The sequence below is a fragment of the Nicotiana sylvestris genome, chromosome 6 (assembly GCF_000393655.2).
Source record: "Nicotiana sylvestris chromosome 6, ASM39365v2, whole genome shotgun sequence".
In the NCBI taxonomy this organism is placed as follows: Eukaryota; Viridiplantae; Streptophyta; class Magnoliopsida; order Solanales; family Solanaceae; genus Nicotiana; species Nicotiana sylvestris.
Window position 1 is genome coordinate 98,739,703 of NC_091062.1, and position 26,378 is coordinate 98,766,080.

Here is a 26,378-nt window from a genome sequence, read left to right on the forward strand (position 1 = left end):
GATCCGTTGAACACTTGTAATTCTTTTTCTGCTTCTAATTGCATTCCTTGGCTAAAATCAGCCACAAAATCTGCTAACACTTGAGATTTTATCGCGGTTCTAGGTTGGTATATGATGTCATACTCACCTAATTCTATAGCCCACTTGGCTAACCTACCTAATAACTAATGCTTATGTAATATATTGCGTAAGGGATAAGCAGTTACTACAGCGATAGGATGATATTGAAAATAAGGCCTTAATTTTCTAGATGTCATGATTAATGCAAGTGCTAGATTTTCTAATTAAGGATACCGCGTCTCCGTATCTAATAAAGATTTGGTAACATAATAGATCGGAGATTGTTTACCTTGGTCTTCACGGACTAAAACAGCACCTACCGCTACTTCTAAGACAGCAAGGTAGATGAGCAGTCTTTCCCCAGCCTTTGGTTTTGCGAGCAATGGCGGATTTGACAGTTATGTCTTCAAATTTTTGAGTGCCTTCTGACATTCCTCAGTCCATTCGAACTGATCTTGCTTTTTAAGAGCTGAAAAGAACTTAAAGCACTTTTCTGATGATTTAGAAATGAATCTCCCCAAGGCTGCAATTCTTCCTGTCAACTTCTGCACTTCTTTTTTACTTGAGTGCATGCTGACATTCCTCAGTCCATTCGAACTGATCTTGCTTTTAAGAGCTAAAAAGAACTTAAAGCACTTTTCTGATGATTTAGAAATGAATCTCCCCAAGGCTGCAATTCTTCTGTCAACCTCTGCACTTCTTTTTTACTTGTAAGCATGTCAGGAATTTCTTCAATGGCCTTAATCTGTGCGGGATTCACTTCAATACCACGGTTAGAAATAAGAAAACCCAAAAACTTACCTGATGCAACACCGAATGCACATTTCTCCGGATTTAATTTCATATTGAATTTTCGCAAGATTTGAAACGTATCAGACAAGTGCGATATATGATCCCCTGAATGTTGAGTTTTAACGAGCATGTCATCTATGTAGACCTCCATTGTTTTTCCCAAATGTTCTTGAAATATTCTGGTCACTAGTCTTTGATATGTTGCACCAACATTTTTGAGACCAAAAGGCATTACTTTATAACAGTAAGTCCCCCTGTCTGTTATAAATGAGATTTTTTCTTCATCTATTGGATCCATTTTGATCTGGTTGTATCCTGAATACGCATCTAAAAAGCTTAACAATTCATGTCCTGTAGTAGCATCAATTAGTTGATCTATATGTGGTAATAGAAAAGAATCTTTAGGACAAGCTTTGTTAAGGTCTGTGTAATCTATACAAACTCGCCACTTACCATTCTTCTTCGGTACCACAATAGTATTGGCTAACCAATTAGGATACTTTACCTCATGGATAGACTCAATCTTTAGTAATTTTTGAACCTTATCTTGAATCACCTGATGTTTGAAAGTTCCTTGATTTCTCTTCTTTTGTTTGACAAGGGGATACGATGGGTCTTCATTTAATTTGTGAGTCATTACCTCTGGTAGTATTCATGTCATATCAGAGTGGGATCAAGCAAAGCAATCCACGTTAGTTTTTAAAAATTCAATCAACTTACCTTTCATGTCTTGGCTTAGATTGGCCCCTATGTATACTTTCCTTTCAGGCCATTGTGCAAATAATATTACAGCTTCCAGTTCTTCAATCATTGTTTTGATATTTTCATTTTTCTCTGGTTCTTGAATAACATCTGGCCTTGAGTCCACGTCTGTTCGTCCTTGTTCAGTTGAGGTTTGTGTTGTGGTACCCTCAACTGGATTCTGTAATTGCTATTTTTCTTCATTTCCCGTACTTGAATCTGCTACAGAGTTGATGCTCCTAGATGGATGTTGATCCCCACAGATTTGACATATTCCCCATGGTGATGGAAATTTAATAACTTGGTACAAGGTTGACGAAACGACATCCATCTCGTGGATCCATGGTCTCCCAAGGATCATATTGTAAGCCATCTCCATATCTACCACCTGAACTTTATATCTTTGACAACTCCTTCTGTGAATATTGTAAGTATTACCTCCCATTTCGTCACTACGCTAGAATTGTCAAATCCAGACAGAGTATGCGCCTTTGGTATTAATTTATCTTCAGCTTGCATCTCACGTAGTACTCTTAGCAGAATAATGTTCATGGAACTACCTGGATCAACTCAAACTCGTTTCACATTAGTATCATGTACAAGTAGAGATATTACCAGTGCATCGTTATGTGGGGATAATACGCCATCTGCATTTGCATCATCAAACGTAATGCTTTCTTTCTCTAAGACATGTCGCACCCGCTTCCCGTGGGTAATTATGACTTTGGAAACTTTATTGGCTGTTTTCTACGTCACGCCATTGATGTCTTCACCTCCACTTATGACATTAACGGTCCTTTTGGGAGAAGGTGGTTTTGGGGGCTCCTGCCTATTCTTCATGTATGCTTGCTTACCTCTCTCACTGAATAATTCAGTGAGATACCCTTGATTTAATAGATGATCAACTTCACCTTGTAACAACCTACAGTCTGCCGTTTTGTGCCCGTGATCGTTGTGAAATTCGCACCAGTGATCAGGGTTGCGCCTGTTTGGATTCGATCTCATTTCTTTTGGCCACCGTACCTTATCACCCATGCTTCTTAAAATAGCTATGAGCTCGGAAGTGCTTACATTAAAATTATAACCGCCAAATCTTGCTTTCAAATTTCTATCATCATCTCGTGACTCTCGCGCGTTTCGATCATTCCCAAATCTTGATGACGAGCCCGACTCTCTATTGCTCGACCTATGATCGTACCTTGGATTGTACTGTTTTGATAGTGAATCTTTTCCCACTGGACCCATATATGGTTCGTACCTATTTTTACCGGACCTTTTTTTGGTTTCCGCCCGTCTCGAACTCACCTTTTCTTATTTTTGAGATCGTGAGATAATATCCTCGTCTATCCTTAGCTTCATAATGTACCTGTTGTAAACGTCATTCCACGATGTTGCTGGGAATTCACGAAGACTTTCCTTGAGTCGCCTCGTGGCTTCGGAGCATTTTTCATTCAAATTACTAGTGAAGGCTATAGCTGCCCCATTGTCAGGTACGCGCGGTAACGTCACTCTTTCATGCTGGAACCTATCCACGAATTCTCTAAGCAATTTTTAGTCCCCTTACTTGATTTTGAAAATATCTTCCATTCTTTTTTCAACTTTTTAAGTTCCCGAGTGTGCTTTCATAAATGAATTTGCAAGCTCAGCAAAAGAATTTATGGAATTTTCAGGTAAAAGAGAAACAATGTTAATGCTCCCTTAGTGAGTGTTTCACCAAATTTTTTAACCAGTACTGATTTAATTTCTTGTTTGGTAAAGTCGTTGCCTTTTACGCCTGTTGTGAATGCAGTCACGTGGTCTCGTGGATCAGTTGTTCCATCATATTTTGGAATATCGGGCATTTTGAATTTCTTTGGAATTGGGAGGGGAGCAACACTTGGCTTCCAGGGTTGTTGTGAATATTTATCCATATCTATCCCTTTGATTACAGGCGGTACTCCAGGTATTTGCTCTATGCGGTCACTTTGCTCCTTGAGCTGTTTCTGCAATGTTAGTACTAAATTTTGTAAATCAGAATTGACTAAGTTACCTGGTTCTCCATCTCGTGACTCGGTGGGGATTCCACCACTGCCTGAATTGGCAAGCCCAGAACGAGGGTTCTCTAAAGTATTGTCATTTGGAGTGGGTGTTGTGGGTGCGACAGGTAACTGGATAACAAAGTCCTCAAGAGCTTTATTGACCTGTTGAGCGATTAGTTTTTGCAAAGCCTCATTAACAGCTTCATCATTTTCAAATTGAGCGTTTCCATTTGCATGAGATCCATCAGGAGTGCCTTCTCGAGACTGCTAAGGGGAGCTTTGTGGAGAAGTGACTGGGGTGTGATCATCCTGTGGATTTCCCTAGAGTTGTTGGTCCCCTTGGTTTCCTTGGTTTCCTTAGGTGTTGTCATTAAAGTTTGACATGGTTGATGCAACAAAAAAGGTTAGGCTAAGAAAGAATATATTACCAGATTCCCGGTAACGTAACCAATTTGTTTAACTAAAACGTGAAATTTCGGTCAAAGCTTTAATTTAGAAGAACATGAGTTACTGATAATCAAAACTGAATAAAGGAAAGTGATTTTGCTAATAATAAGATAGACAGAAGAAAACAAAGTAAACCAATATATTCATATGATCTTTTGTGTCCTTACAAATGATCCATTCTCTCCTTTTTATAGCTATCTCAAAGATATATGTTTTGCCTTTGTCATAATAAGGTCAGTATAGACAATTAAAGGCATTAAATACTACGTTACATAATCATTGTAATTTAATACATATTCTCTAACGTTTTTAGTATTAAATATTGTATTTGTACTCTCTTGTGCTGTCAGATTTTTTCTCTTTGATTTTTGGGTATAAATAGGTACGAGCTTTGAGTCTTTTGAATAACTGCTTGTGCCTCTACTTGTACCTCTGCTCGTATCTGTTGCAACTCGTGCCTCTTTGCTAATCATCATTCTTTGACCAGCCTTCGTGTCATGACACGTCATCTTTCAATCACTTCATTATGTAAACTCAATTTTTCCCAATATAGAGATGAGGACCTGATGAAGGCCATTGCTTGTTGCAGTGAACTGGAGGCGGCTCTTAAGGCCAAGGATGATGAGCTCGAGCTGAGTAAGGGAGTGATGGCCGAGAATGTCGACCTCCAGGCGAAGGTAGCCAACTTAATTGTTGAGCTCGACAGAAAGGTGGCAGAGGTCGTTGACCTAAAGGCGAGATGAGTGCTAATGCTGATGGATTGGCTCATGCTGAAAGGGATAGGGCAACTGCCATCTCTAAGGCAGCAACTCTAGAGGATGCCCTTCATGTTTGTAGATCAGAACGGGACAAGGAGGTGGAGACATCTGCGCTTAAGGTGGCAAGATTTGAGGGGCGTATCCGAGATCTAGAGGTGGAGTTGTCCGCGTTAAACGAACAAGTTGTTGCTTTGAAGGGGAAGGACGTGCGACGACAGTCTCAGCCTTCTACATCCCATGCTTCGGTCGAACCTGTCGTGCCTCGAGAATTATATGAGCTATGGGTTCATGCTGAAGCTCAACTTGATGTGTATAAGCCTCTTCGTGCTGACGAGAAAGTATCTGAGGCAAAACTCCGAAAGGTGCATATTAAAGCACGTGCCGCTCGAGAGGCGTGTGGTTATGACTTCGGCATGCCTGGAGGAGACGATGTCGATTATGACGATACGGACAAGCTCATCTCCGACTCTTGGTACAATGAAGAGTATGCCACAAGGGGTGATGTGGCATAGGACTTGGTTGTATTTATTTTTGTTTTGATATTTTTGTGGGGGCGTCCTTGAGCCCTTTGTAAAAATGTTTGTAATACAACAGCTGTAATGGAGTAGTTACTTTTTATGCGTACCTCTTAATTGTCTTTTTGTTGGGTGTTTTGTGTTTGTTTTGTTTTTTTGTTGCGGGGGTGCCCTAGGCTACCCAGCCTTGCGTGATATATTATCATAGTCCAAATGACGTTGGATGTTAAGTAACCTGTGTGTCGTCGATTATTGAATGATTTGAGCAAGTTCGAGCTCTTGCTTTTGGCGACGGCCTTTGTCGTAAGGGTATTATTTCGAGTAGATGCCGAAATGTTAACCCGTTGTGGTACGAATGGTAGCGCTCTTTTCTATGGCGATGGCCTTAGCCATAGGGGTGTTATTTCGACTTAATGTCGAAATGTTAACCCGTCGTAGTTCGAATGGTATCGAACCCTTTTCTATGATGATGGCCTTAGCCGTGGGGGTGTTATATTGACTTAATGTCGAAATGTTAACCCGTCGTGGTTCGAGTGGTGTCGAACTCTTTTCTATGGAGATGGCCTTAGCCGTAGGGGTGTTATTTTGACTTAATGTCAAAATGTTAACCCGTCGTGGTTCCAGTGGTGTCGAACTCTTTTCTATGGCGATGGCCTTAGACATGGGGGTGTTATTTCGACTTAATGTCGAAATGTTAACCCGTCGTGGTTTGAGTGGTATCGAACTTTTTTCTTTAGTAATAGCCTTAGCCATAGGGATGTTACTTTTGAGCTAATGTCGAAGTGTTATCCCGTCGCGGTTCGAGTGGTGTCGAACTCTTTTCTTTAGTAACGGCCTTAGCCATAGGGATGTTACTTTTGAGCTAATGTCGAGGTGTTATCCCGTCGTGTTTGCTGAAGGACGATGGAGGGTAACATGTTTTATTTTATTCGCTAGAGTGTCGTGTATGCCGGTTTCGTTCATACATTGGAGATACATGTTGATTTCGTACATTCATTGGAGTAATTTCATTCATGCGTTGGAGATACATGTCGATTTCGTACATTCAATGGAGTAGTTTCATTCATGCGTTGGAGATACATGTCGATTTCGTACATTCAATGGAGTAGTTTTATTCATATGTTAGAGATACATGTCGATTTCGTACATACAATGGAGTTTCCTTGTACCTAGTCCCTTCATTGCTCGGCATGGAGATGCTATTGGTAGGCTGGGCGATGAATTATACTTTGAACTTCGAGACATCTCCCTCGTCACCTCGTTAAAAACCTCCCCGAGAAAACCTGATTGGGACAAAACCCGAGTGAGTAAAAAAGAGTATGACTTAGGTGGCGTCATTTTTGAGAAGTGAAATATTTGAGGTGGGTGATATTCCAGTTGTTTTGTAGTAGTTTTCCTTCCATTATTTCTAATTGGAATGCTCTTTTGCTTGTTGTTGTTGTGATTTTATATGACCCATCCCAGTTTGTTCCCAATTTTCCTTCATTTGGGTCTTTTGTTGCTTGTGTTTTGGCCTTGAGGACGTAGTCCCCGACTCTGAGTGGTCGTACTTTGGCCTTCTTGTTGTAGTACCTTTCCACTTATTGTTTTTGGGCTATCATTCTTACGTGAGCCATATCCCTCCATTCTTCCACCTCATCCAGGTCCTATATTCTGTTTTCGTCATTGTTCGGTCCACTCTCATTGGAGTATCTCAGGCTGGGTTCTCCGACCTCAATGGGTATAACGGCGTCAGTCCTGTAGACCAATGAATATGGCGCCTCACATGTGCTGGTTTTTGGCGTGGTGCGGTAGGCCCATAACACCTCTGGTAGCATTTTCGGCCATAGCCCATTGGCATCCTCGAGCTTTTTCTTTAGTATATTTAATATTGTTTTGTTGGAGGATTCTTCTTGACTGTTGCCGGCAGGGTGATATGGCGTGGAGAGTATCCTCTTGATGTGACATTTTTCGAAGAACTCGGTCATCTTTTTCCTGATGAACTGAGGTCCATTGTCACAACTGATTTCTTTGGGGATGCTGAAGTGACATATGATGTTTTTCCAGATGAATGCGATGACTTCCTATTCGCGTATTTGAGTGAATGCACCTGCTTCTACCCATTTGGAAAAGTAATCAGTTAAAACCAAAAGGAAGCGTATCTTACCTCGCCCTACTAGGAGGAGTCCGGCGATATCCATCCCCCATTTTATAAACGGCCATGGAGAAGTGACGAAGTGCAGGAGTTCGCCTGCTTGGTGTATCATAAGGGAATACTTCTGGAATTGCTCACATTCATTGACATAATCTGCGGCTTCTTTTTTCATAGTGGGCCAGTAGTATCCTGTACGAATAAGACATCTGACGAGGGCTCGGTTGCCTGTATGAGCACCGCAGTGGCCTTCGTGTACTTCTTCGAGCACACGCCATATTTGATTTGGTCCAAGGCATTTGGCCAAAGGGCCGCCGAACGTCCTTTTGTAAAGGTCGCGGTTTATGAGGCTATACCTGGCTGCTTGTCTTCGAAGCTTTTTGGCTTCATTTTTGTCTTGTGGGAGTGTATGTTATGATGCGGTTGCGCTAGTCCCAAGTTAAGTTTATAAAGTTATGTTTATAAAGTGTACCTCGACTTGGTCAATTGATGAGTGGGGGAGGGTGACCACGTTTTCCTTGGTGATATTCTTAGTTGCTGCTGCCAGTTTGGCGAGACTATCTGCTTCGATGTTTTGCGACCGGGGTATCTGGTCGAGTCGGCATTCGTCGAATTCTGGTAGCAGCTTATTGATTTTTGTCTGGTATTTCTGTACTCTCTACTCCTTGATTTGGAAAGTCCCAGTAACTTAGTTTACAATGAGTTGAGAGTCGCAGCGGAGGATGACTCGTTGTGCACCATACTCGAGGGCCAGTTTCAGTCCTGCAATTATAGCCTCATACTTGACCTCATTGTTAGTCATTTCGGGACACTGTATGGATTGGCGAATCACTTCGCCTGTTGGGACTTCAAGTACGAGTCCCAATCCAGATCTCGATGCGTTGGATGTGCCGTCAATGTAGAGGACCCGGGGAGTTGACTTTTTACAAATTGTATAAGAATCATAGTTTTGTTAATTGGAAATATTTTCTCTTGCATTGTTAGATGTATTCAAATCGTTTTTGGCTAGATTGAGCCGAGCATTGATGAATTGGTAAAGGAAAAGCTAAATTGAGTATTGAATTGGCCAGATTGAGGTAAGTATCTTGCCTAACCTTGTGTGGGGAACTTCCTCTTAGGATTTGAGTCTTCTATGCTAATTGTAGTCCATGCATGCGAGGTGACGAGTGTGTGCTCGGACTTATTTGTGGAAAATTTGCCTCTAGGGTTCTTAGGTCCTTATGTTCATTATGTGAAAAGTATCTCGTTATGGTTGGGTTTCCTAATTGCTTAAATTGCCTCTATATACTCCATATGATGTTATTAGTTTTCCTCTAATTCGTACGTGTTACTTGACCCTTAATTTCCTTAATTGAAGTGATTTTCCTCCTTATTGTTTTGATACCTCTTGATTGTGAGTTTCCTTTATGACTTCGTGTAAACATGCTACATGTCCAATTGTTGTGGTTACCGGTGTAGTTATCACGTGCTTATTATGTCTGGTTGTTTTGTTGAGGTTATCGTGCTTCTTGATTTTTCCGTGATCCTTATTATGTACTATTCTTATTTAAATTGACGATTATTTATATCAAACAAGACTTATGACATTCTCTTGGAAATTGTCCATTATTAAGTATTGACTCGAGTTGAGATCTATATGGCGAAGCTAACTGTTGCAACAAAATTGTTTATTGTTGATTCCCTTGCCGGGATGTTATTGTTTCTATTGTTGATTCACTTGTCGGGATGTTATTGTTTCTATTATTGATTCCCTTGCCAGGATGTTATTGTTCATATTGTTGACTTCTTTGCCGTGATGTTATTGTTTCTATTGTTTGGGTGAGGAAGAGTGTAAAGCACGAAGGGTGATGCCGTGCATGATATTGTGAGAGAGAGTTAAAGCACGAAGGGTGATGCGTGCACATTTCTATTTATGCTTATTTTGAGAAAGAGTGTAAAAGCATGAAAGGTGATGTCGTGCCACATTATTGAGAGTAAAAGCACGAAGGATGATGTCGTGCCACATTATTGAGAGTAAAATCACGAAGGGTGATGTCGTGCATAATATTGTGAGGAAGAGCGTAAAGCACGAAGGGTGATGTTGTGCACATTTCTATTTATGCATATTGTGAGGAAGAGTGATAAAGCACGAAGGGTGATGTCGTGCACTTTCTGTTTGTCGTGTTTCTTTGTAGTTATCAACTCAAGTGTTTTAATTGTTCGGATTTCTTTAATGTTGTGACCCTTGCGATGGAACCCTCATAGAATTTTTAATACTTTGAAGTATTATATATATATATATATATATATATATATATATATATATATAATACTTCAAATTTCAATAATTGTTCCATTTTTTTATCCAATTAGTTACTTAATTAAATTCCCTTAAACCATTTGAGGTTGTATTTTACTTTTAAAAAAAGAATTTCTACTAAGTTAATTTCTTAAATCCCATGATAAAGGTAATAATTCTTTCAATGTTGTATTTTAATTAAAAATGGTACTTTCTCTATTCAAATGATTTCTAAAAATAATTTCATCTTTTTTTTTCTGAGTTCCTAATTAGCTTAGAAGTTATACTCTACTTTATGTTATGTAAATGAGACTCCTTGAACATCTTAACTATATTGATTATGGACCATATGTACTGAGTAACATGAGAACGTTGTTGTTTAAAGAGAGATAGAAATATGTGGGCACAAGGTGCCGGGTGTGCTAAAAGTTTGGTAATTGAGGTTATAATATGAGACATCGAGTTTGAGATGGCTGGAAATTGTGCATCAGAAATGATATGATTTATTGAGCTGGCATCGCCTTCCTTGTTTGAGTACATTTTTACTTGTTTGTGTCCCAGTTATGTTGGTGTTAAATTATTTGGTTATCTTCGTTTCCACCTGTGTTTCTCTTTATTGTTTCTACTGATTGTAGTTTGTTCTTTCCCTGCTCTTGATATTACTATGTCATTTCTAGGTTGATAGTTTATTATCAAATCCTGTTCAATTTATTTGACCAGTAGGTGTTTGGACTGTTTCTCGTCACTACCCCACCGAAGTTAGTCTTGATATTTACTGGGCATCGTCGTGGTGTGCTTGTTGATACCCAATTTTTCCCTATATATTTTCAATACGCAAAATACCTTCAAAATAGCATATATAAGCATGTCCAAGGTTTTTATTATTTTTTCCATAATTTTAAGGTTTTAAATTGATTTATTTTCTCCCTTTTTATCCATAAAATCCCCAATAATTATTTCTAAAATTATTATTTTTTGTTAATTCATCTATTGGATTTCTATATTGATGCCAAAATATGGCTAAGGTAATTTTTATATATTTGTATAATTACATTTAATATTTTTAAAGCTAAATTGTATATAATTGCAATATTAGCCCTTTTCAGATTTAATTATGTTTTATATGCATAAAATTGGATCCTGTATTTTTAAATTGCTTATTATGTATTATAAATTATTTTAGCATTTTTAAATTAATTTTTTTAGAAATTATCAACTATTTTTTATAAATTAAATAGGAAAAATGGGCTATTTAAATTTTGGCCAAATTGGCTTTCAAATCTAGCCTAAATCCAACGGATCCCCAACCCAATTAAAAAACCCATTGGACCCAAGCCCAAACCCAAACCAAACCCGAAACCCACCTACCCATTTAATCTCGACCGTTGATCTCCTAGATCAGCGGTCCCTATTATTCTCTTCCATAATTAATCCCAAAAGACCCCCCCCCCCAAACCTCTTATTTTCACCAAACAGCCGCGCTGAAACCCCTTTCCTCTCCAATTCTCTCTAAGACCTAAACCTAACCCTAGCTGCCGCCACCTAAAACCAGCCCTAATCACTTTGATCCTTACTCGATCCATGGATTCCCATGGCTGTTTGAGACGTATACTTGTCTCCTACGTCTCCTGGTTGCTCGTTTTTGTGATTTCATGTAAGGATCTCGAAGAGATCTAGACCAAATCTTGTTCAAAATTCTACGAGAGCCTATCCATGATCTTTCATGCCATTTTCCGGCCATCCATGGCTGTTCGAGTAAGATCCATGACTTTTCCGGCTAAAATCGATAACGTTCTAAGGTTTTTTCATCTTCCCTGGGTTCTCTGAAACCCTAACTCTTGAGATTTTTCACTTTTCTTTAGATCTGTCTTAGATCTAGGTATATCCATGAGTTTTTAACCAATTTTTCCTCATCTTTACTATCTTCCGAAACTCTAGTTTGCTACTGCTCGATTCTTCTCAAATCTTTATAGATCTGAGATGATTCAAGTATTATTAAATATTTTCCTCTAAAAATCTCCTGTTTTAACTAACTATTTCGATTTTAGTCATTCTTTTCTAAAACTACGGCTTCTCGGAGTTCTTTTACGCATGTTCTAATTGATTTCGTTGTGATTAAACCCTTTCCCTTGTTTGTTTTGACCGATTTTGTGCTCTTACTGCTTTTAACTTAACTCTGTTAAAAGCCCTTTTGTAAGATTTTCTTTACTTTGTTTCTACAATTTTCCTTACTTGCTTCTCTAAGTGTTAGCATGCTTTCTTTACTTCGTGTTTGTGTGTTAGCCTGCTTACGTGAGTCCTATGATTACTCTGCTTCGAATATGTTTTCCTGAATCCCTAGCCTATTTATGTCGCTTTTGTATGAATATGCTCACTTTGTGTGTTCATCTTTTGCTTCTTGTTGTGACTATGCTTCAAATATGTTTTTCTTGCTACATCTGTGGACCTCCACTATTTATATGATGAAAGTATAGAGTCATGACTCCCTTTGATCAAGTCTGGTTTCCTTAATCAATGGTGATTGAAAATTTTCTTTCAAAAACCTTAAAAACTTTGCCTCGTCTGTTAGGCTAACTGATTTCCTTACCTTATTTTGCTATGATACTTATTTTTTCTACTAAGTTGTGTCCTTAATCAGGGCTTCATGAATTTGGTCCTACTCTATGCTACTGAATCTCGACCCCTACCTTTCCACTTAGTTTGATTAGTTGCTTACCTTAATTAATTCCCCTTGCCTTGTCTGCATTACTACTGATTTTCTCCTTAGATTGAAAACTTTCTGAACCTAGCATTAATTACCTGTTCTATACTGGTACTATTTTTGAAATCTTTCCTTATTTGTTATACTCCAGCCGTGTATGATTTCTTTCCTTATTTGTTATACTCCAGCCGTGTATGATTTCTTTCCTTATTTGTCACTTGCCCTTTACCATTCACACTGACCCCCTTAATCAAAGGGAGATTCGAACCAATTTTCTATGCTGAGTTCTATAATTACTGAAGAATTGATTCTTGCCTTATTTTAACCAGTTTTCAAACTACTATATAAATGACTCTCTTCTACAGTCTTAACACACGGACACAATTCAGAATACACACACACACACTCAAACTCTCTCTCCTTTCTCTACTACTTGTGCTACTGCTTGTTTAGCCGGCTGAAAGCCAAGGCTAGACTGTGGAACTCTACTTGCTTTACTTTTTCTGCACTTTGCTTCCTTAACTGGTATGTTCTTAGTCCATTGTTTGTCAATCCCTGTCTCTTTCTGCACTAACTTAATGGCTCATGTTGTTTATTGCCCTTCTTGTTTACTGCTTTATTCAGCATGCTTAAGTTCTTCCCTCTCTTGTTCAAATGTAATCAGCATGGCTACTTGAGTTCCTGTTTATGTCCCTCAACTAGTATGTCTCCTAATGTACTTGGTTAACACTAAGTCATGACTAATTATGTGTAATAGACCCCTGCATGATTACTCCCATACCTTGTCCCTATGTCTTATTACTATTCTAATTTCAAGCATAATTCCCTTGTTAACTCTTTGAAGTAGTAGTTGTTACTTGTACTTTGTGCTTGCTGGTCTATATGCTTCTCTTCTCATCCACGTTTATGTGTTTCTGATTTGGGCCCTCTATGTACCCAACCCCTCACTTCCTTGCTTGTGAATGTTGAAATGATACTACACTTTGATTTTTTTCTGTGTGTGCTGGCTTGTTCCAAGTTATTATTGCTTCTATTCCCTTCTCCTTTTCAAAACTGTTCTGTTGTTTTTGCAAACTTATTTCAAACATGTTGTTTCAAAATTGTTTTCCAATTCAACCCTTTTTTTCAAACCATGACAACCACTCCCACACATACTCTTAGACCACTAGGTTCTGCCCCTTTTGTGTGAGCCTTGGTTTGGGCCCCTTGAGCTCCCTCTAAACTTGGACACATAAAAGCTGGCCTTTTCCACACTGCACTTACTCTGTGTTGGCTATGAAACCTGGGTGTGAGCACTGCCTGGGATCCCTTGAGGTCCTTAGGGAACTCTAACACACCCAGATGTGAGAAAGACTATAGAACAGTCTTGGCATCTGAGGTGGTTTATTACATAACTCAGGGAGGAAGTCCAAATCCGGTGTTGAAAAGTCTGGGCCTGTTTCAGACTCTCCATAGTATAATTTTTACTTTTCTCTTGTAATTCATTCACATGGTCTATAATAATTTGAAAATGAACATTGGGGTTTGGATAGTGAAATGGGGGGTAGCTATGCATGCTATAGATATCAAAAGAGGTAGAAGCCATGCTTTAGGTCTATATTTCCTGTATGTGCAGTAGAAACCATGCTCTTAGGTCTCATGTATACTGTCTCAGCATCTCATTTTTGACATTTTTATCACTCAGAAATCCAGCTTTAGGATAAAGGGTCATTAAAACAAAGATTGTTACTCTTGCACACTTGACAACATGCTCTATAATGTCGTAACCTTTTCTGCATTTAGAAATCTTGCTTTAGGAAAATTCTGCAATCCTGTCGTATATTTAGAAACCCTGCTTTAGGAATTCTGCATATAAACCATCATGAGTTTTATACATACATCTTAGATACCATGTTTTAGGATCTCATTCGTACTTGCATTCACACTTAGTGTAAACTGTTGATTATAAAAGAGGTAAAAACAGCTTCACATTTGATTATCTTGTTTAAAATAAACTGGTAACCATCCCTGCATTTTATAACACCTAGAACAGCATGCTCTTAGGCAAAAACGACTTTTGAACTTCTAATGTTTCTGGTAAATGCTTAGGCAATCCTTAGGTATCCCATCTCTTATAAAACTGGAAACTGCTCTTTGTGTGTACTGCTTAATGATTAACAGGCTTAAAATCAGTAGTTCGGACTTCTTTCTGAGTCATGTAATAGATCTGGTTCTGCTATTATCACTTAGATATCATGCTTAAGATCTGAATTCAGACCTTAATTGTGTACGAGTCATGCTGTCTATGTGCATTACTTGTGGAGGTTTATCTGAGCCTTCTATCTGTTTCTGTGTTTTTCCCCCTAAATGCAGTCTTATGTGTTCTTATTTGACACCTAGTATTTTGCCTTTAAACCTGAGGGTCCGCCTAAAACCTTCCCTTTTTTAGGATAGGAGTCCTAAATTCCTCCGAGACTGATAGGAAGGGACGGGTAGCAGCATGCAATATGAGTCGAGACCAACCCTCGCTTTAATTACCTTCCAAGGTGGGAAAGGGTAGAGGATATGATGACCGGTGCGTTAATACCACGTGTAGCCCCTCTTTGAGGAGTGTCATACCGGGTATTGCATTGATGTGATCCATATTACAAACAAACCTAGGACACCTCTTTTACATTCATAAGCATGCTTAGATTGTAACTCTTTTCAAAATCTCGCTTTTTTCACTAGTTATTTTTCAAACACTTGTGTATTTAAACTTAAATCCCCTACTATTTGAGTCATACTTGTTTATTTGCTAATTGTACAATTGTCTGACTGGGAACCACACTAGTGGATCCTGAGGGGTGCCTAACACCTTCCCCTTAGGATAATTTCAAGCCCTTACCCTGTCTCTGGTTACCAAACGTAATTATGAATGAACCCTATAGGCGCCCTAACCCACCTTAAATCGTTAGGTGGCGACTTTTCAAAAATGCAACCCCTTTTCCTAAAAGGAAAGAGTTGTCCCAACCAAATGTCATGAACCCGATTCCGTGAAGGAAAAAGGGGGCGCGACAGTGCTCATACTACACTTCTGTATATTTTTGTGTACTGATCCAGGTGTTTGATCGGTAGTAGCTGTGCGGGTCATTACGGTGAAGCTCAAGGTAAACCTGTTACAGCGTTCGCAGGTCTCGGAGTCACCTTCATTTGTACTTATTTCCATTTGTTCCTTTTGTTTCGGAGCAGTGATGTATTTATTTTGTATAGCTACTCTTAGAAAAGCTTGTGACTTGTACCATCGGTTTTGAGAATTGTAATTTGTTCAGAGTAATTTAATTTAAAGTTAGTAAATATCAATATTATTTCAATTTATGTTACGCTTACCTAGTTTAGAGACTAAGTACCATCACGACTCCTTCGGAGGGATTTTTGGGTCCTGACAACAGTTGATTTATTAACTTCCACACTTTTATTTGATATTTTTTTAACTTTTGACCATGCTTATGCGATGACAACATAATTGATGTGGTTAGGGGTGACAAAATGGTTAAAAGAAAACAGTTAACCACCCATATTATCCACTAAAAATGACTGGATAATGAACTTTTTAAAAACGGATCAAATATGGATAAGAACCATATTATCCATTTAGACGGGTAACCAATGGATAACCAATGGGTCTAACTTTTACATTTGGAAAGCCTCAAATTAGGGGTTACTCAAGTATGTAGATTGAGAATTCTCCCAAAAGTGATCATATGCAAGAAATCATGAATAATATGGCTACCCATATTATCCGCCGATTAACCTGTTTTTTATCTGTATTAAATATGGATCGGATCGGATAATTTATCCGTTTTTTCATTACTCATTTTCGACTCGAACTATATCCGACCTGACCCGCACGTTTGCCACTCCTAGATGTGGTTAAAAGTACGTGTTACTGCACTACTTTGAGTTCCTAAACCCAACCGCTGATCAGGAAAAAAGGAAATGATTTTGTTTGTAAATACGGTACTTTATAAGATCTGTTACAATAAAGAAACACTACTGTACATTACTGTCACAAAATTATATATCGATACGCATTTTCACCTTAATTTATCATTTAACAAAGAAACATAATATAACTTGACCAAAACACCACACACATATAAGTATTTGCCTCTTGTTTCATTTATTTTTAAATCTATTATTCTTCATGTTAATACACCTTTTAAAAAATTACAAACGCATTTAAGAAATTAGTACTTCAGTGCATGCACCAAGAGCAGGCCCTTACTATATGTCTATATGATAATACTATTATGTTATTTTGAGTTTGATACGATATCCTTTTATTCTTTTCACATATTGTCAACTACTATTATTCTGCCGGAATCGAATATGTAAAGAATAATGCATTTAAACTTTATTCTTTCAGTCCTTTTGAAGGGTTGACTAAGTCGAATAAGATGGAAAAAAGGGACTATAATTTGATCTGATATTTAAAGTTAGGAAAATGCATTTGGATTTACTTAAGCTAGGGAAGAATTAGGATCACAGATTACTTTAAGTTGTGTAGTAATTGATCGAATCGAGAAGAATTTACATGGAGATGCATAGAGGATAGTAATCGCACTGGAGTTGGGGGTCTTGGTAGAAGAATCACCAATGGCATTACATGTGTTGCGGCTAGAGACAGTACTGTACAGGTCTTGCTGGTACTAAAGCTTCAGCCTATTTCATAGGCTGTTAGGAGCTCATTGATTTCTTTATTATCAGGAATATCCTAAGCACGAATCGGAAACAAGAGTTTCCACACTCCATAGGAATGAGACGATACTGAAATATGCAAAAAAATTAGAGATCATGACAATCACACCTAAAAGAAAGAGACAATATCGTAGTCTAGAGATGTTCACATGCAATTATATTCATTCAACACAGAAGTGACCAATAAATGTTACCAAGTAAACAAGATGGTTACCAAGAACTGATGCTTCAAACTACAATTAGGAATTCCAGTGGACAGCTTATCACCTTGCTTCTTGCCATGACAATGCATATTAGGAAGCTCCATAGTTATAATGAAACTTTGAAGATAGTAAATATCAAGTTGAGCGGATTCCCCCCATGAAGGTCCTTGGATCAGGGCAATTACCGGAGAATTGTGCCTGTGAGAAGTCAAAACCTGGATTCTGCAGAGAAGAAACCCTTTGTTACCAATAGAAACTAGTCAAAATATTTTAAAATCCTTTCTGCGCCCAATTTTTAAACAGAATGTAGAAGATGCATAACAGCTCAAAGACAGATACGTGTAGGTACCCTATTCCAGCGTTCAAGCAAAACGTCTGGAAGTATCACAAGCATCCGCTTTGACGAAAAACAAATGCATTTAGTAACTGAGGAAGTTAAGATGGACATACCTATTGTGATCCAATCAATAATACTACAGAAATTGACCCCCAAAAAAGCATTAATAGATACACTGCTCAAGAGGCTTGAAGCAATATATGTACATCGATATATACATTAATTCTTTTCATACAATCTGTCATGGGCTGCTTTCCAGACACGCCCATGACCCCTTGGCCGTGCCCCATGGTGGCCTAGCAAGCCTCACAATGCCTAGCGCCATGGTCGGCCCCGTGGTCTTGGTTGTGCCAAGTGACAAGCTCGCATGCGCCTCTGTCGCCCCACCGATGCCTCTCGCCAGCGCCCAGCGGCTGGCCAATAACAACAGCGCCGCGCACACTGACAATGTCGCACGCACAGATCCTGATGCCTCGCCAGCGCCCAGCTGCAGGCCCATTCCAGCAGCGCCTCGCGCACAGACCTGGTGCTTGATGCCAAGCACCAGAGCCCAGCCTCAGGCAAATACAACAAGTGTCGCACGCGCCAACAGCACCGCGCGCACAGACTCTGACCCACAAGATAAAGTTGCTGCCATCGGACTTGTTTCTACATTGTAATAAACTAAGTCCTTTTCATTGTAATTATAGGCTAGTTTACATCATTTTCATGCAGTGTGCTTCTAGCTTTATTAGAACTAGTCATGTAACTTTGGTTTATTTTTTTTAAGCATTATTAGGGGGGATCAAGCAATCAATTTTCTGTACTGGTGTCTCTCCCCCTCGACACCGCATCTTTTTGTAATCAGCTTTCATTCATCAATAAAATCATCATCAGCATTCAAAACCCAATTCTCTCTCAGCTTCCGCAATTGCTCGTGACATTGGTTTTCCCGCATGGCACTGACAATCTAGTCTAGCGTGCGGAGGGGACCTCATTGGCGGACAGCAACTGCACTGACATCGGTTGCTTAGTCTTACGTTGCCCTTCCAAAGAACATCAGGAGGCGTTGCGTAACAGTTGGTATCAGAGCCTAGGCTCGACATCGGACGAGGGAACACATTTGCCATCATCACCATTTCTGACTATGGTGAATCATGGGGAGCGCCTAGCATCCCTAGAAGAGACGGTTGACCGATTACGACCCATCGTGGATACGGTGCCTGATCAACACAACAACCTAGTGCAAAGGTTGGACGACCTGGACCGCCGAATGCAGCAGGCGGAAAATGACATTGCAAACATTAGTCGTGACTCTGAGGATGACCGACAAACGACAGCCATTGAAACTGCCAATATTCATGACAAATTTGAGGACCTCCAACAGGAGCGTGCCGACGATTTAGCCCATCGGGAACAAGAGACAGACAGACTAACTGCCATGCAGCAAACCATAGACGACTTGACAGGCCAGCTCAACGTTGTCAATGCTGCCCTACAGAGCCTACTTCGAGGAGGCGACAACCACATCAGGGGTGCAGCAAACCTCACCCCCATTCCACAAAAACTTAAGATACCGGAGCCAAAGCCATACGACGGATCCCGGGATGCTAAAGAAGTGGAAAACTTCATCTTCGACATCGAACAATACTTCGGTGCCGTGGGCCATTTGGAAGAATCCAAAAAGGTAGCAACTGCTGCCATGTATCTTCAGGGCGATGCCAAACTTTGGCGGCGGGTCAAATACGAAGCCATCAGGGCCGGTGAAGATACTCTCCAGACATGGGACGAGCTGAAGGCAGCCATACACCTGCAGTTCTTCCCCGAAAATGTGGAATACAATGCAAGGAGAAAGCTATGAGAGCTTCGGCACACCAGATCAGTGCGGGAGTATGTGCGCGAATTCTCCGCACTCATGCTAAACATTCGCGACATGGGGGACAAAGACAAACTCTTCGCATTCATAAAAGGTTTGAAACCTCATGCCCGTATGGAACTACAAAGACAACGGGTAAACACCCTGCCCAAGGCCATTCAAGCTGCAAAATGCCTTGGCGATTATCACTTGGGAACTCAGAATGACAGGCCCCAGCCGCATGTCCGAGGGGGATTCAACGGGAACCATCCCAGCAACGGTGGCCCAAGCAAAAGTGGGGGAGATCGGAGTGCATCCAAAACTAAGACTCCTCCCTCCAGTAGAAATAATGCTGCATTCATCAACAATAATCAGGGGAGAAAGCCTCCCTCAGAATGTCGTCATTGTGGCGGCACACATTGGAACAATGAATGCCCAAACATAAAGATAAATGCTCATCAAACTGCCGAGGATGAGTCAGATGAATCAAACACATCAGAAGAAGACCAGGTAGGCGCCTTCAATGCAATTGTTGGCTCTATCCCACATGCCTTAGCGGGGACCAGTGCACGCCCTCCTAAGAAAATCTCAGTCCCAATCACCAAGAAAGAGAAGGAAAAGATGGACGAGAGGCCTCCTAAACAAGCGAGGACCCTAATATTCGTCGAATTGAAAGTGAACGGCAAACCCCTTCACGCATTGATAGACACGGGTGCTACCCACAACTACTTGTCTTCAACTCAGGTAGAGCGCAGCGGTCTAGTTGTGCAAAAGAGCAAAGGCCGCGTCAAGGCTATCAACTCGCCACCCCAGACATTGGGTGGAACAACTACAAATGTCCCAGTGAAACTTGGCCCATACAAAGGAAGCATCGACCTACGCATCGCATCATAAATGACTTTGACATGATAGTGGGTTTGGAGTTCATGAGGCAGACCAACATCATACCAGTACCATATGCCAACATGCTCCTGATGTTGGGAGAAAATGGGGCCAAGCCCTGCACCATACCATGCAATCCCATAAAGACGGTCGCTGCACCATACCATGCAATCCCATAAAGACGGTCGCTGGAAACATCTCGGCCATGCAGTTGGAGAAGGTAGTCAACAGACATGAACCCCTGGTTTCGGCTACCCTTCGCAGCAACAATCAGTCATCATGTCATCGGCCTCAAAAGACGGGTGACGCTCCTCAGCGTGTGAAGACTTGTCAACCATGCCACAAGGACAAGTTGGATCACTCATCACAGACGGGACCCTTGCAGCCATTACATGTCCCACAGAGATGAGAGACCATGGGAAAGTGTTTCCCTCAGATTCATCACGGGATTGCCCCAAGTCGGTAATCTTGCATCCATCTTGGTTGTCATAGATCAGTTTTCAAACTATGCAACTTTCATAGCAGCCCCACAAAACATCTCAGCAGAAGATACAGCTCGACTCTTCTTCTCGCACATTGTCAAACATTTGGGTCTGCCCAAAGACATTGTTAGTAGGCGCGACTCACTCTTCACTAACAACTTTTGGACCCATCTCTTCAGGTGCTTTGGGTCAACATTGAGTCACAACTCAGACATCCATCCACCATCGGATGGCCAGACAGACCGGTTCGATGACATACTGGAGGAATATCTCCGCAACTTTGCAACCGGATCACAGAAGCATTAGGTGAAGCTCTTGGATGCTGCTCAACTGTGTTTCAATTCTCAAAAGAGCCATCATACAAACAAAAGCCCTTTTGAAATTGTTACCGGACAGCAACCGCTTCTCCCGCAAATAGTGAATGCATCAACCATGCCGAAATCTCCTCGAGCTGCCAACTTCTCGAGCGAATGGGAGCACAACATGGGGATAGTGCGGAGCTATCTCGTCAGAGCCCAAGAGCGGGCAAAAAGATTCACCGAACAAAATCTTTGTTTTGCCCAACATCAAGTAGGGGACAAAGTAATGTTATGCATCCCAAAGCGATACTTGTTTGCAGAGAGGACCCATAACCCTCGCCTGCAACAAAAATACATCGGGCCCCTGCCCATTGAAAAACGCATTGGGAAGTCCACATACCAGGTGAAAACTCCATCCTGGTGGAAGATCCATCCAGTCTTCCATGTCAGCCGCATGAAATCATTGCATCGCTAAAACAGCAAGCTCAAAGAACAAAGGGGCGCAGACCTCCCATCCAACAACTACCAGAATCATCATCATCAGCATAAGGCTCCGAGGACGGCGCCAACTCAGGTGGGGGAGAATGTCAGGGCTGCTTTCCAGACGCCCCATGAACCCTTGGCCGCGCCCCATGGCGGCCTAGCAAGCCTCACAATGCCTAGCGCCATGGTCGGCCCCGTGATCTTGGCTGCGCCAAGTGACAAGCGCGTATGCGCCTCTGTCGCCCCACCAATGCCTCTCGCCAGCGCCCAGCGGCTGGCCAATGACAACAGCGCCGCGCACACTGACAATGTCGCGCGCGCAGATCTTGGTGCCTCGCCAGTGCCCAGCTGCAGGCCCATTCCAGCAGCGCCTCGCGCACAAACCCTGATGCCAAGCACCAGCGCCCAGCCTCAGGCAAACACAACAAGTGTCGCGCGCGCCAACAGCACCGCGCGCGCAGACCCTAACCCGCAAGACAAAGCTGTTGTCATCGGACTTGTTTCTACATTGTAATAAACTAAGTCCTTTTTATTGTAATTATAGGCTAGTTTACATCATTTTCATTCAGTGTGCTTCTACAGCTTTATTAGGACTAGTCATGTAACTTTGGTTTATTTTTTTAAGCATTATTAGGGGGATCAAGCAATCAAACATTTTCAAGCAATCAATTTTCTGTACTGGTGTCTCTCCCTCTCGACACCGCATCTTTTTGTAATCAGCTTTCATTCATCAATAAAATCATCATCAGCATTCAAAACCCAATTCTCTCTCAGCTTCCGCAATTGCTCGTGACATTGGTTTTCCCGCACGGCACTGACAATCTAGTCTAGCGTGCAGAGGGGACCTCATTGGCGGACAGCAACCGCACTAACATCGGTTGCTTAGCCTTACGTTGCCCTTCCAAAGAAAATCAGGAAGGCATTGCGTAACAAATCGCACGCGCACAAGAAAACACATCTTAAATAATTAAAGGAAACAAAACCGCACTGTTAGAGAGAATGATAAGAAGTAAACCCTAAGCAATTTCCAGTATTTAATCATGAGTCTGACTCATCAATTATCATACATATAATCCAAACAACCGAAAAATAAGAATGATGTCGCGATAAACATTCATTTCCCGAAAAGACAAAAAATAGCTCCACCTAAAACTGTGTAAGGGTGCAAACAACAAAATGGTTAAACAAAAATAAAATGAAAAGAAACATCTCCTTTTTTTTTAAAAGAAATGTCTAATTCTTAAATTTCAGCCATAAATATATTACTAAAATCCAATTATTAAATCTTAATGTTTAATAAAAGCTAAATCCAAATCACGCAGTTTACAAAAGCTATCCAGTTTTGCCATTCAAAACTTCTGAGTCCCAGCAGTGAAGCCAATTGATTCTGGATTAAGGGCTATGGTGTGAAGGTTCACCCCGGTGATGATTTTTCTGAAGCTTCATGTGTATTCATGCATTTAAAAAATCTCATTGGGTGGGAATTCCTAAAAGCCTTCCAAAGTTCAAAATTTCTGTCATACTCCGTCGTTTGACTGTTAATCACTAGCAGATAACTCCTAAGAAAATTATCAGCAGTTACTAAAACAATTAGCCAATCGCCTGCAATCATTGAGCTAGTATCTAGCTTAACACTCACGTCAGGACTCATGAACGCAAATGCTTAGTGAGTCCCGCCTTTAACTTAACTCGGTACATAAAGAAGCAAACCATCTTTGTTTTCAGTCATATCATCATCTAAGGGTTGCTTACACTCATTGAAGCTTTATAAACCTAGCTCCTTCAGTAGCCCAAGTAACTACCAACTCTCTTGTGACAGACATTCAATAGTAGAGCTCTTCCAGCCTTATAATCATCTAATTCATTTGGCTGCACTAAACTATCACAAGTATCAATATGGATCTCCTAAAAGCTTAGCCTCTCTAGATAATTTATGATGTATATTGACCTCATTTACAAAGTTACACTCCTATAATTCTATCTTGATCCATGTGTCTTGTCCATTAACCTCTACTTCCAGAAGACCCACCCTAGCAGAGAGTGCAAATATCACATCTTTAGTCAAACATGGAAGATATTAGTGTTTTTCAAGGAAGCTCGTCAAAATTTCTGTAAGAAACTCTGAAACCTTGGAGCTTGGACACAGCTTCTCCAATGCTCCAAAGTATTGTTGTTCTAAAGAAGGAACACTAAAATTATGCTTATTTTAAGCAAAAGTAAGGTAAAGAGGGAACAGTAATATAATCCTACTTTTAATTTGGAACCAAAGTTTACAGCACCATTATCTGCTTCTTTCTATAAGCTGCATTTATGCAAAAAGGAGAAATGAGCCACAGTGCGTTGAAGAAGGGATTTAAGCGAAATAAGAACTACCGGAGAAAGCGACAGACAGGCATAACAAATTATAGACCATCGAAGCAGTCTTCATTAAGGCAGTTAATGACAAGAAAAGAGTTCTCCAGAAAATGTCCTGCAACTATACATCAGATTATCTCCGAGCTTAGTAGGATCAGTTTCCGCAAGCTATAAATTACTCTTGTCTAATTTTCTGCACTTTGCTCTTCCTTTTTGCTTTCTTTTAAAGTTCAGTAATATCCTGATATATACATCATGAAAATATTAAATACTGCTATGTGGGAAAGTCTTCCCTGTTAGTATTAAATTTCATTGCTTTCAGGAATTTTAAGAAGGGGAACCTTGGAGCAACGGTAAAGTTGTCTCCATGTGACCTATAGGTCACGGGTTCGACCCCTGGAATCAGCCACTAATGCTTGTATCAAGGTAGACTGCCTACATCACACCTCCTGGGGTGCGGCCTTCCCCGGATCCTGCATAAACACGGGATGCTTTGTGCAGTGGGCTGCTTTCAGGAATTTTAAAGCGCCTATATGTTATAACAATCTTACAACAGAATATGAACCAAATGAAGTTATGAACACAACCCACAATGAAGCCACTTCAGGGAAAAGAATCAGATATCTCAAGTCCAAGAAGAATGTCAATGACAACACAATCAACTAATGAAATAACAATATTTTGAAGGGTCAAGGAATTCATGAGTATGACTAGTCCACCAAGAAGGGGCAAGTCAACAAATCAACCAATGAAGGAACAGTAAAGAAGCAAGTAACAATTTGCAATTCAATGAATCAACACGAACCAACAGCTTGGAAGTAGCAATTGCAGGGAACACTCAATAAAAACAATCAACGGGACACTCCTAGAGGATAGGAAAATGCAAGGACTGCAACATAGACTTTAGTAGAGCTTAATCATATCACCTCTTCTTGGAACCTTTGGAGCATAAGCCTCTTCTGTTCAAGATCACTGGCTAAAGGATCCAATTGCCCTTCACCCATTATGGGAGAAGACCATGTCTGGCCTATATCCCTCTTCTGCAAAGTTACATGCATTGTATCATCCTCTGCAATTTACCATCTCTGTTAGATACGACTTTATCTGCATATTAACTAAGCAAGTATCAACGATCAGTCCAAACTAAGCATATCTAGACCTCATAAGTTTCATACAATTCTCTGGCAATTGTCCTGATCAATTGAGTAAAACTTTTCACAAATATACCCAACTTCAACTTTGCACAACAGCTAACTCTTATATCCATTAATTAAGCTGACCCGACTTGACTCCATGTTATGAACAAACAAACTTAACCACCCTTCAACTTTCCTAAGAATTTCAGAGACATTTGATCACTAGTATTTTAAATGCTTGAAACTACATGAGTTGATTCACAGTGCTTCCTAAAAGAGAGACCCACTATATAAATCTTCTATATCCATTCCACTCCATTTAGGCCCGTTCCAATAGAAATTCGTCACTGGAATTAATTAAATATTATTTCTATGAAGGAAAACAATTAATTACCTAGAGTCCAGAAGGAACAATCGGTCTTAACTGGGTTCAGAAGATCGTGCTGCAGAAAACAAAAAAATTAAACAAAGTTAACACCATTGGTGATAGAATATTAAGTTTAAAGCTTACAAAAGAAGTACGAAATTAAATAACTGACATTAAGATAAGGAGGGTTGCCTTTGATCCCAACTTCCAAATGCTTGGATTCAACCTTGCAGTAAAATAACTTCTTAGGAACATTTTCAGGAAGAGTTATGTAAATGTTCAATTCTTCAAGGGTTTGGTCCCACTCGAACACCTTCTGGCCTGAAATTCAATTGTCAATTTCACAATCGATGTTAAAATTTCCATATGCACAAAAACACCAGTCGTAGATGAGGAAAAGGAGGAGTTAAAAGTACCGTTGTGGACGAAGCTGTGACGTTTTTCGGGGGCCAATTTTTCAGCCATCAATTCTAGGGTTCAGCTTCTGGTTTTAGGTAATTTTCTCTTATTTTGCTCCTCCTTGGCGCGGAATTGTTATTTTTTGTTTTTCTTTTTATATTTTTTTTTCCGGTTCACATGATCTAGGCTCTACTAAAGCTGGTCCACCGGGTTTGGTCGCCACGTCTTGTATGTCTTGACTCTTTTTTTTTTTTTTTTTTTTTTGAGAAACAGGTAATAAAGTAATTATATGTAGGTATCGAATTCGAGTAAAATCGTTAATCTGTTATGTATGACTCATTTTATTCCGTGGAATAATTTACCTCACTGCTATCCATGTTAGAATAAAGGCATGTTTGGTTAGACTTCAAAAATCTGTTTATTTGCAAATGACTTTTCTTC

General features: G+C 40.2%; 1 protein-coding gene across 1 annotated transcript; it reads right to left on the reverse strand.

Annotated features, from left to right (window-relative positions):
• Nucleotides 1–17,270: 17,270 nt before the first annotated feature.
• On the reverse strand, nt 17,271–26,095 carry LOC104239271 (uncharacterized). Its single transcript, XM_009793867.2, has 5 exons — nt 25,955–26,095; nt 25,711–25,859; nt 25,566–25,614; nt 24,962–25,104; nt 17,271–17,585 (listed from the first exon to the last, which is right to left on the reverse strand). The coding sequence occupies exons 1-5, from the start codon at nt 26,001–26,003 to the stop codon at nt 17,499–17,501; spliced, it is 477 nt and encodes a 158-aa protein (XP_009792169.1). The 5' UTR covers nt 26,004–26,095; the 3' UTR covers nt 17,271–17,498.
• Between the last annotated feature and the right edge of the window lie 283 nt (nt 26,096–26,378).

What these genes read in the sequence shown, in the direction of transcription:
- LOC104239271 (XM_009793867.2), bottom strand. Translation starts at nt 26,003, where the DNA reads ATGGCTGAAAAATTGGCCCCCGAAAAACGTCACAGCTTCGTCCACAAC. An exon ending in TCACAGCTTCGTCCACAACG is followed by an intron (nt 25,860 to 25,954) that starts GTACTTTTAACT and finishes ATTGAATTTCAG; the next exon opens with GCCAGAAGGTGTTCGAGTGG. An exon ending in TTGTTCCTTCTGGACTCTAG is followed by an intron (nt 25,105 to 25,565) that starts GTAATTAATTGT and finishes GGTAAATTGCAG; the next exon opens with AGGATGATACAATGCATGTA.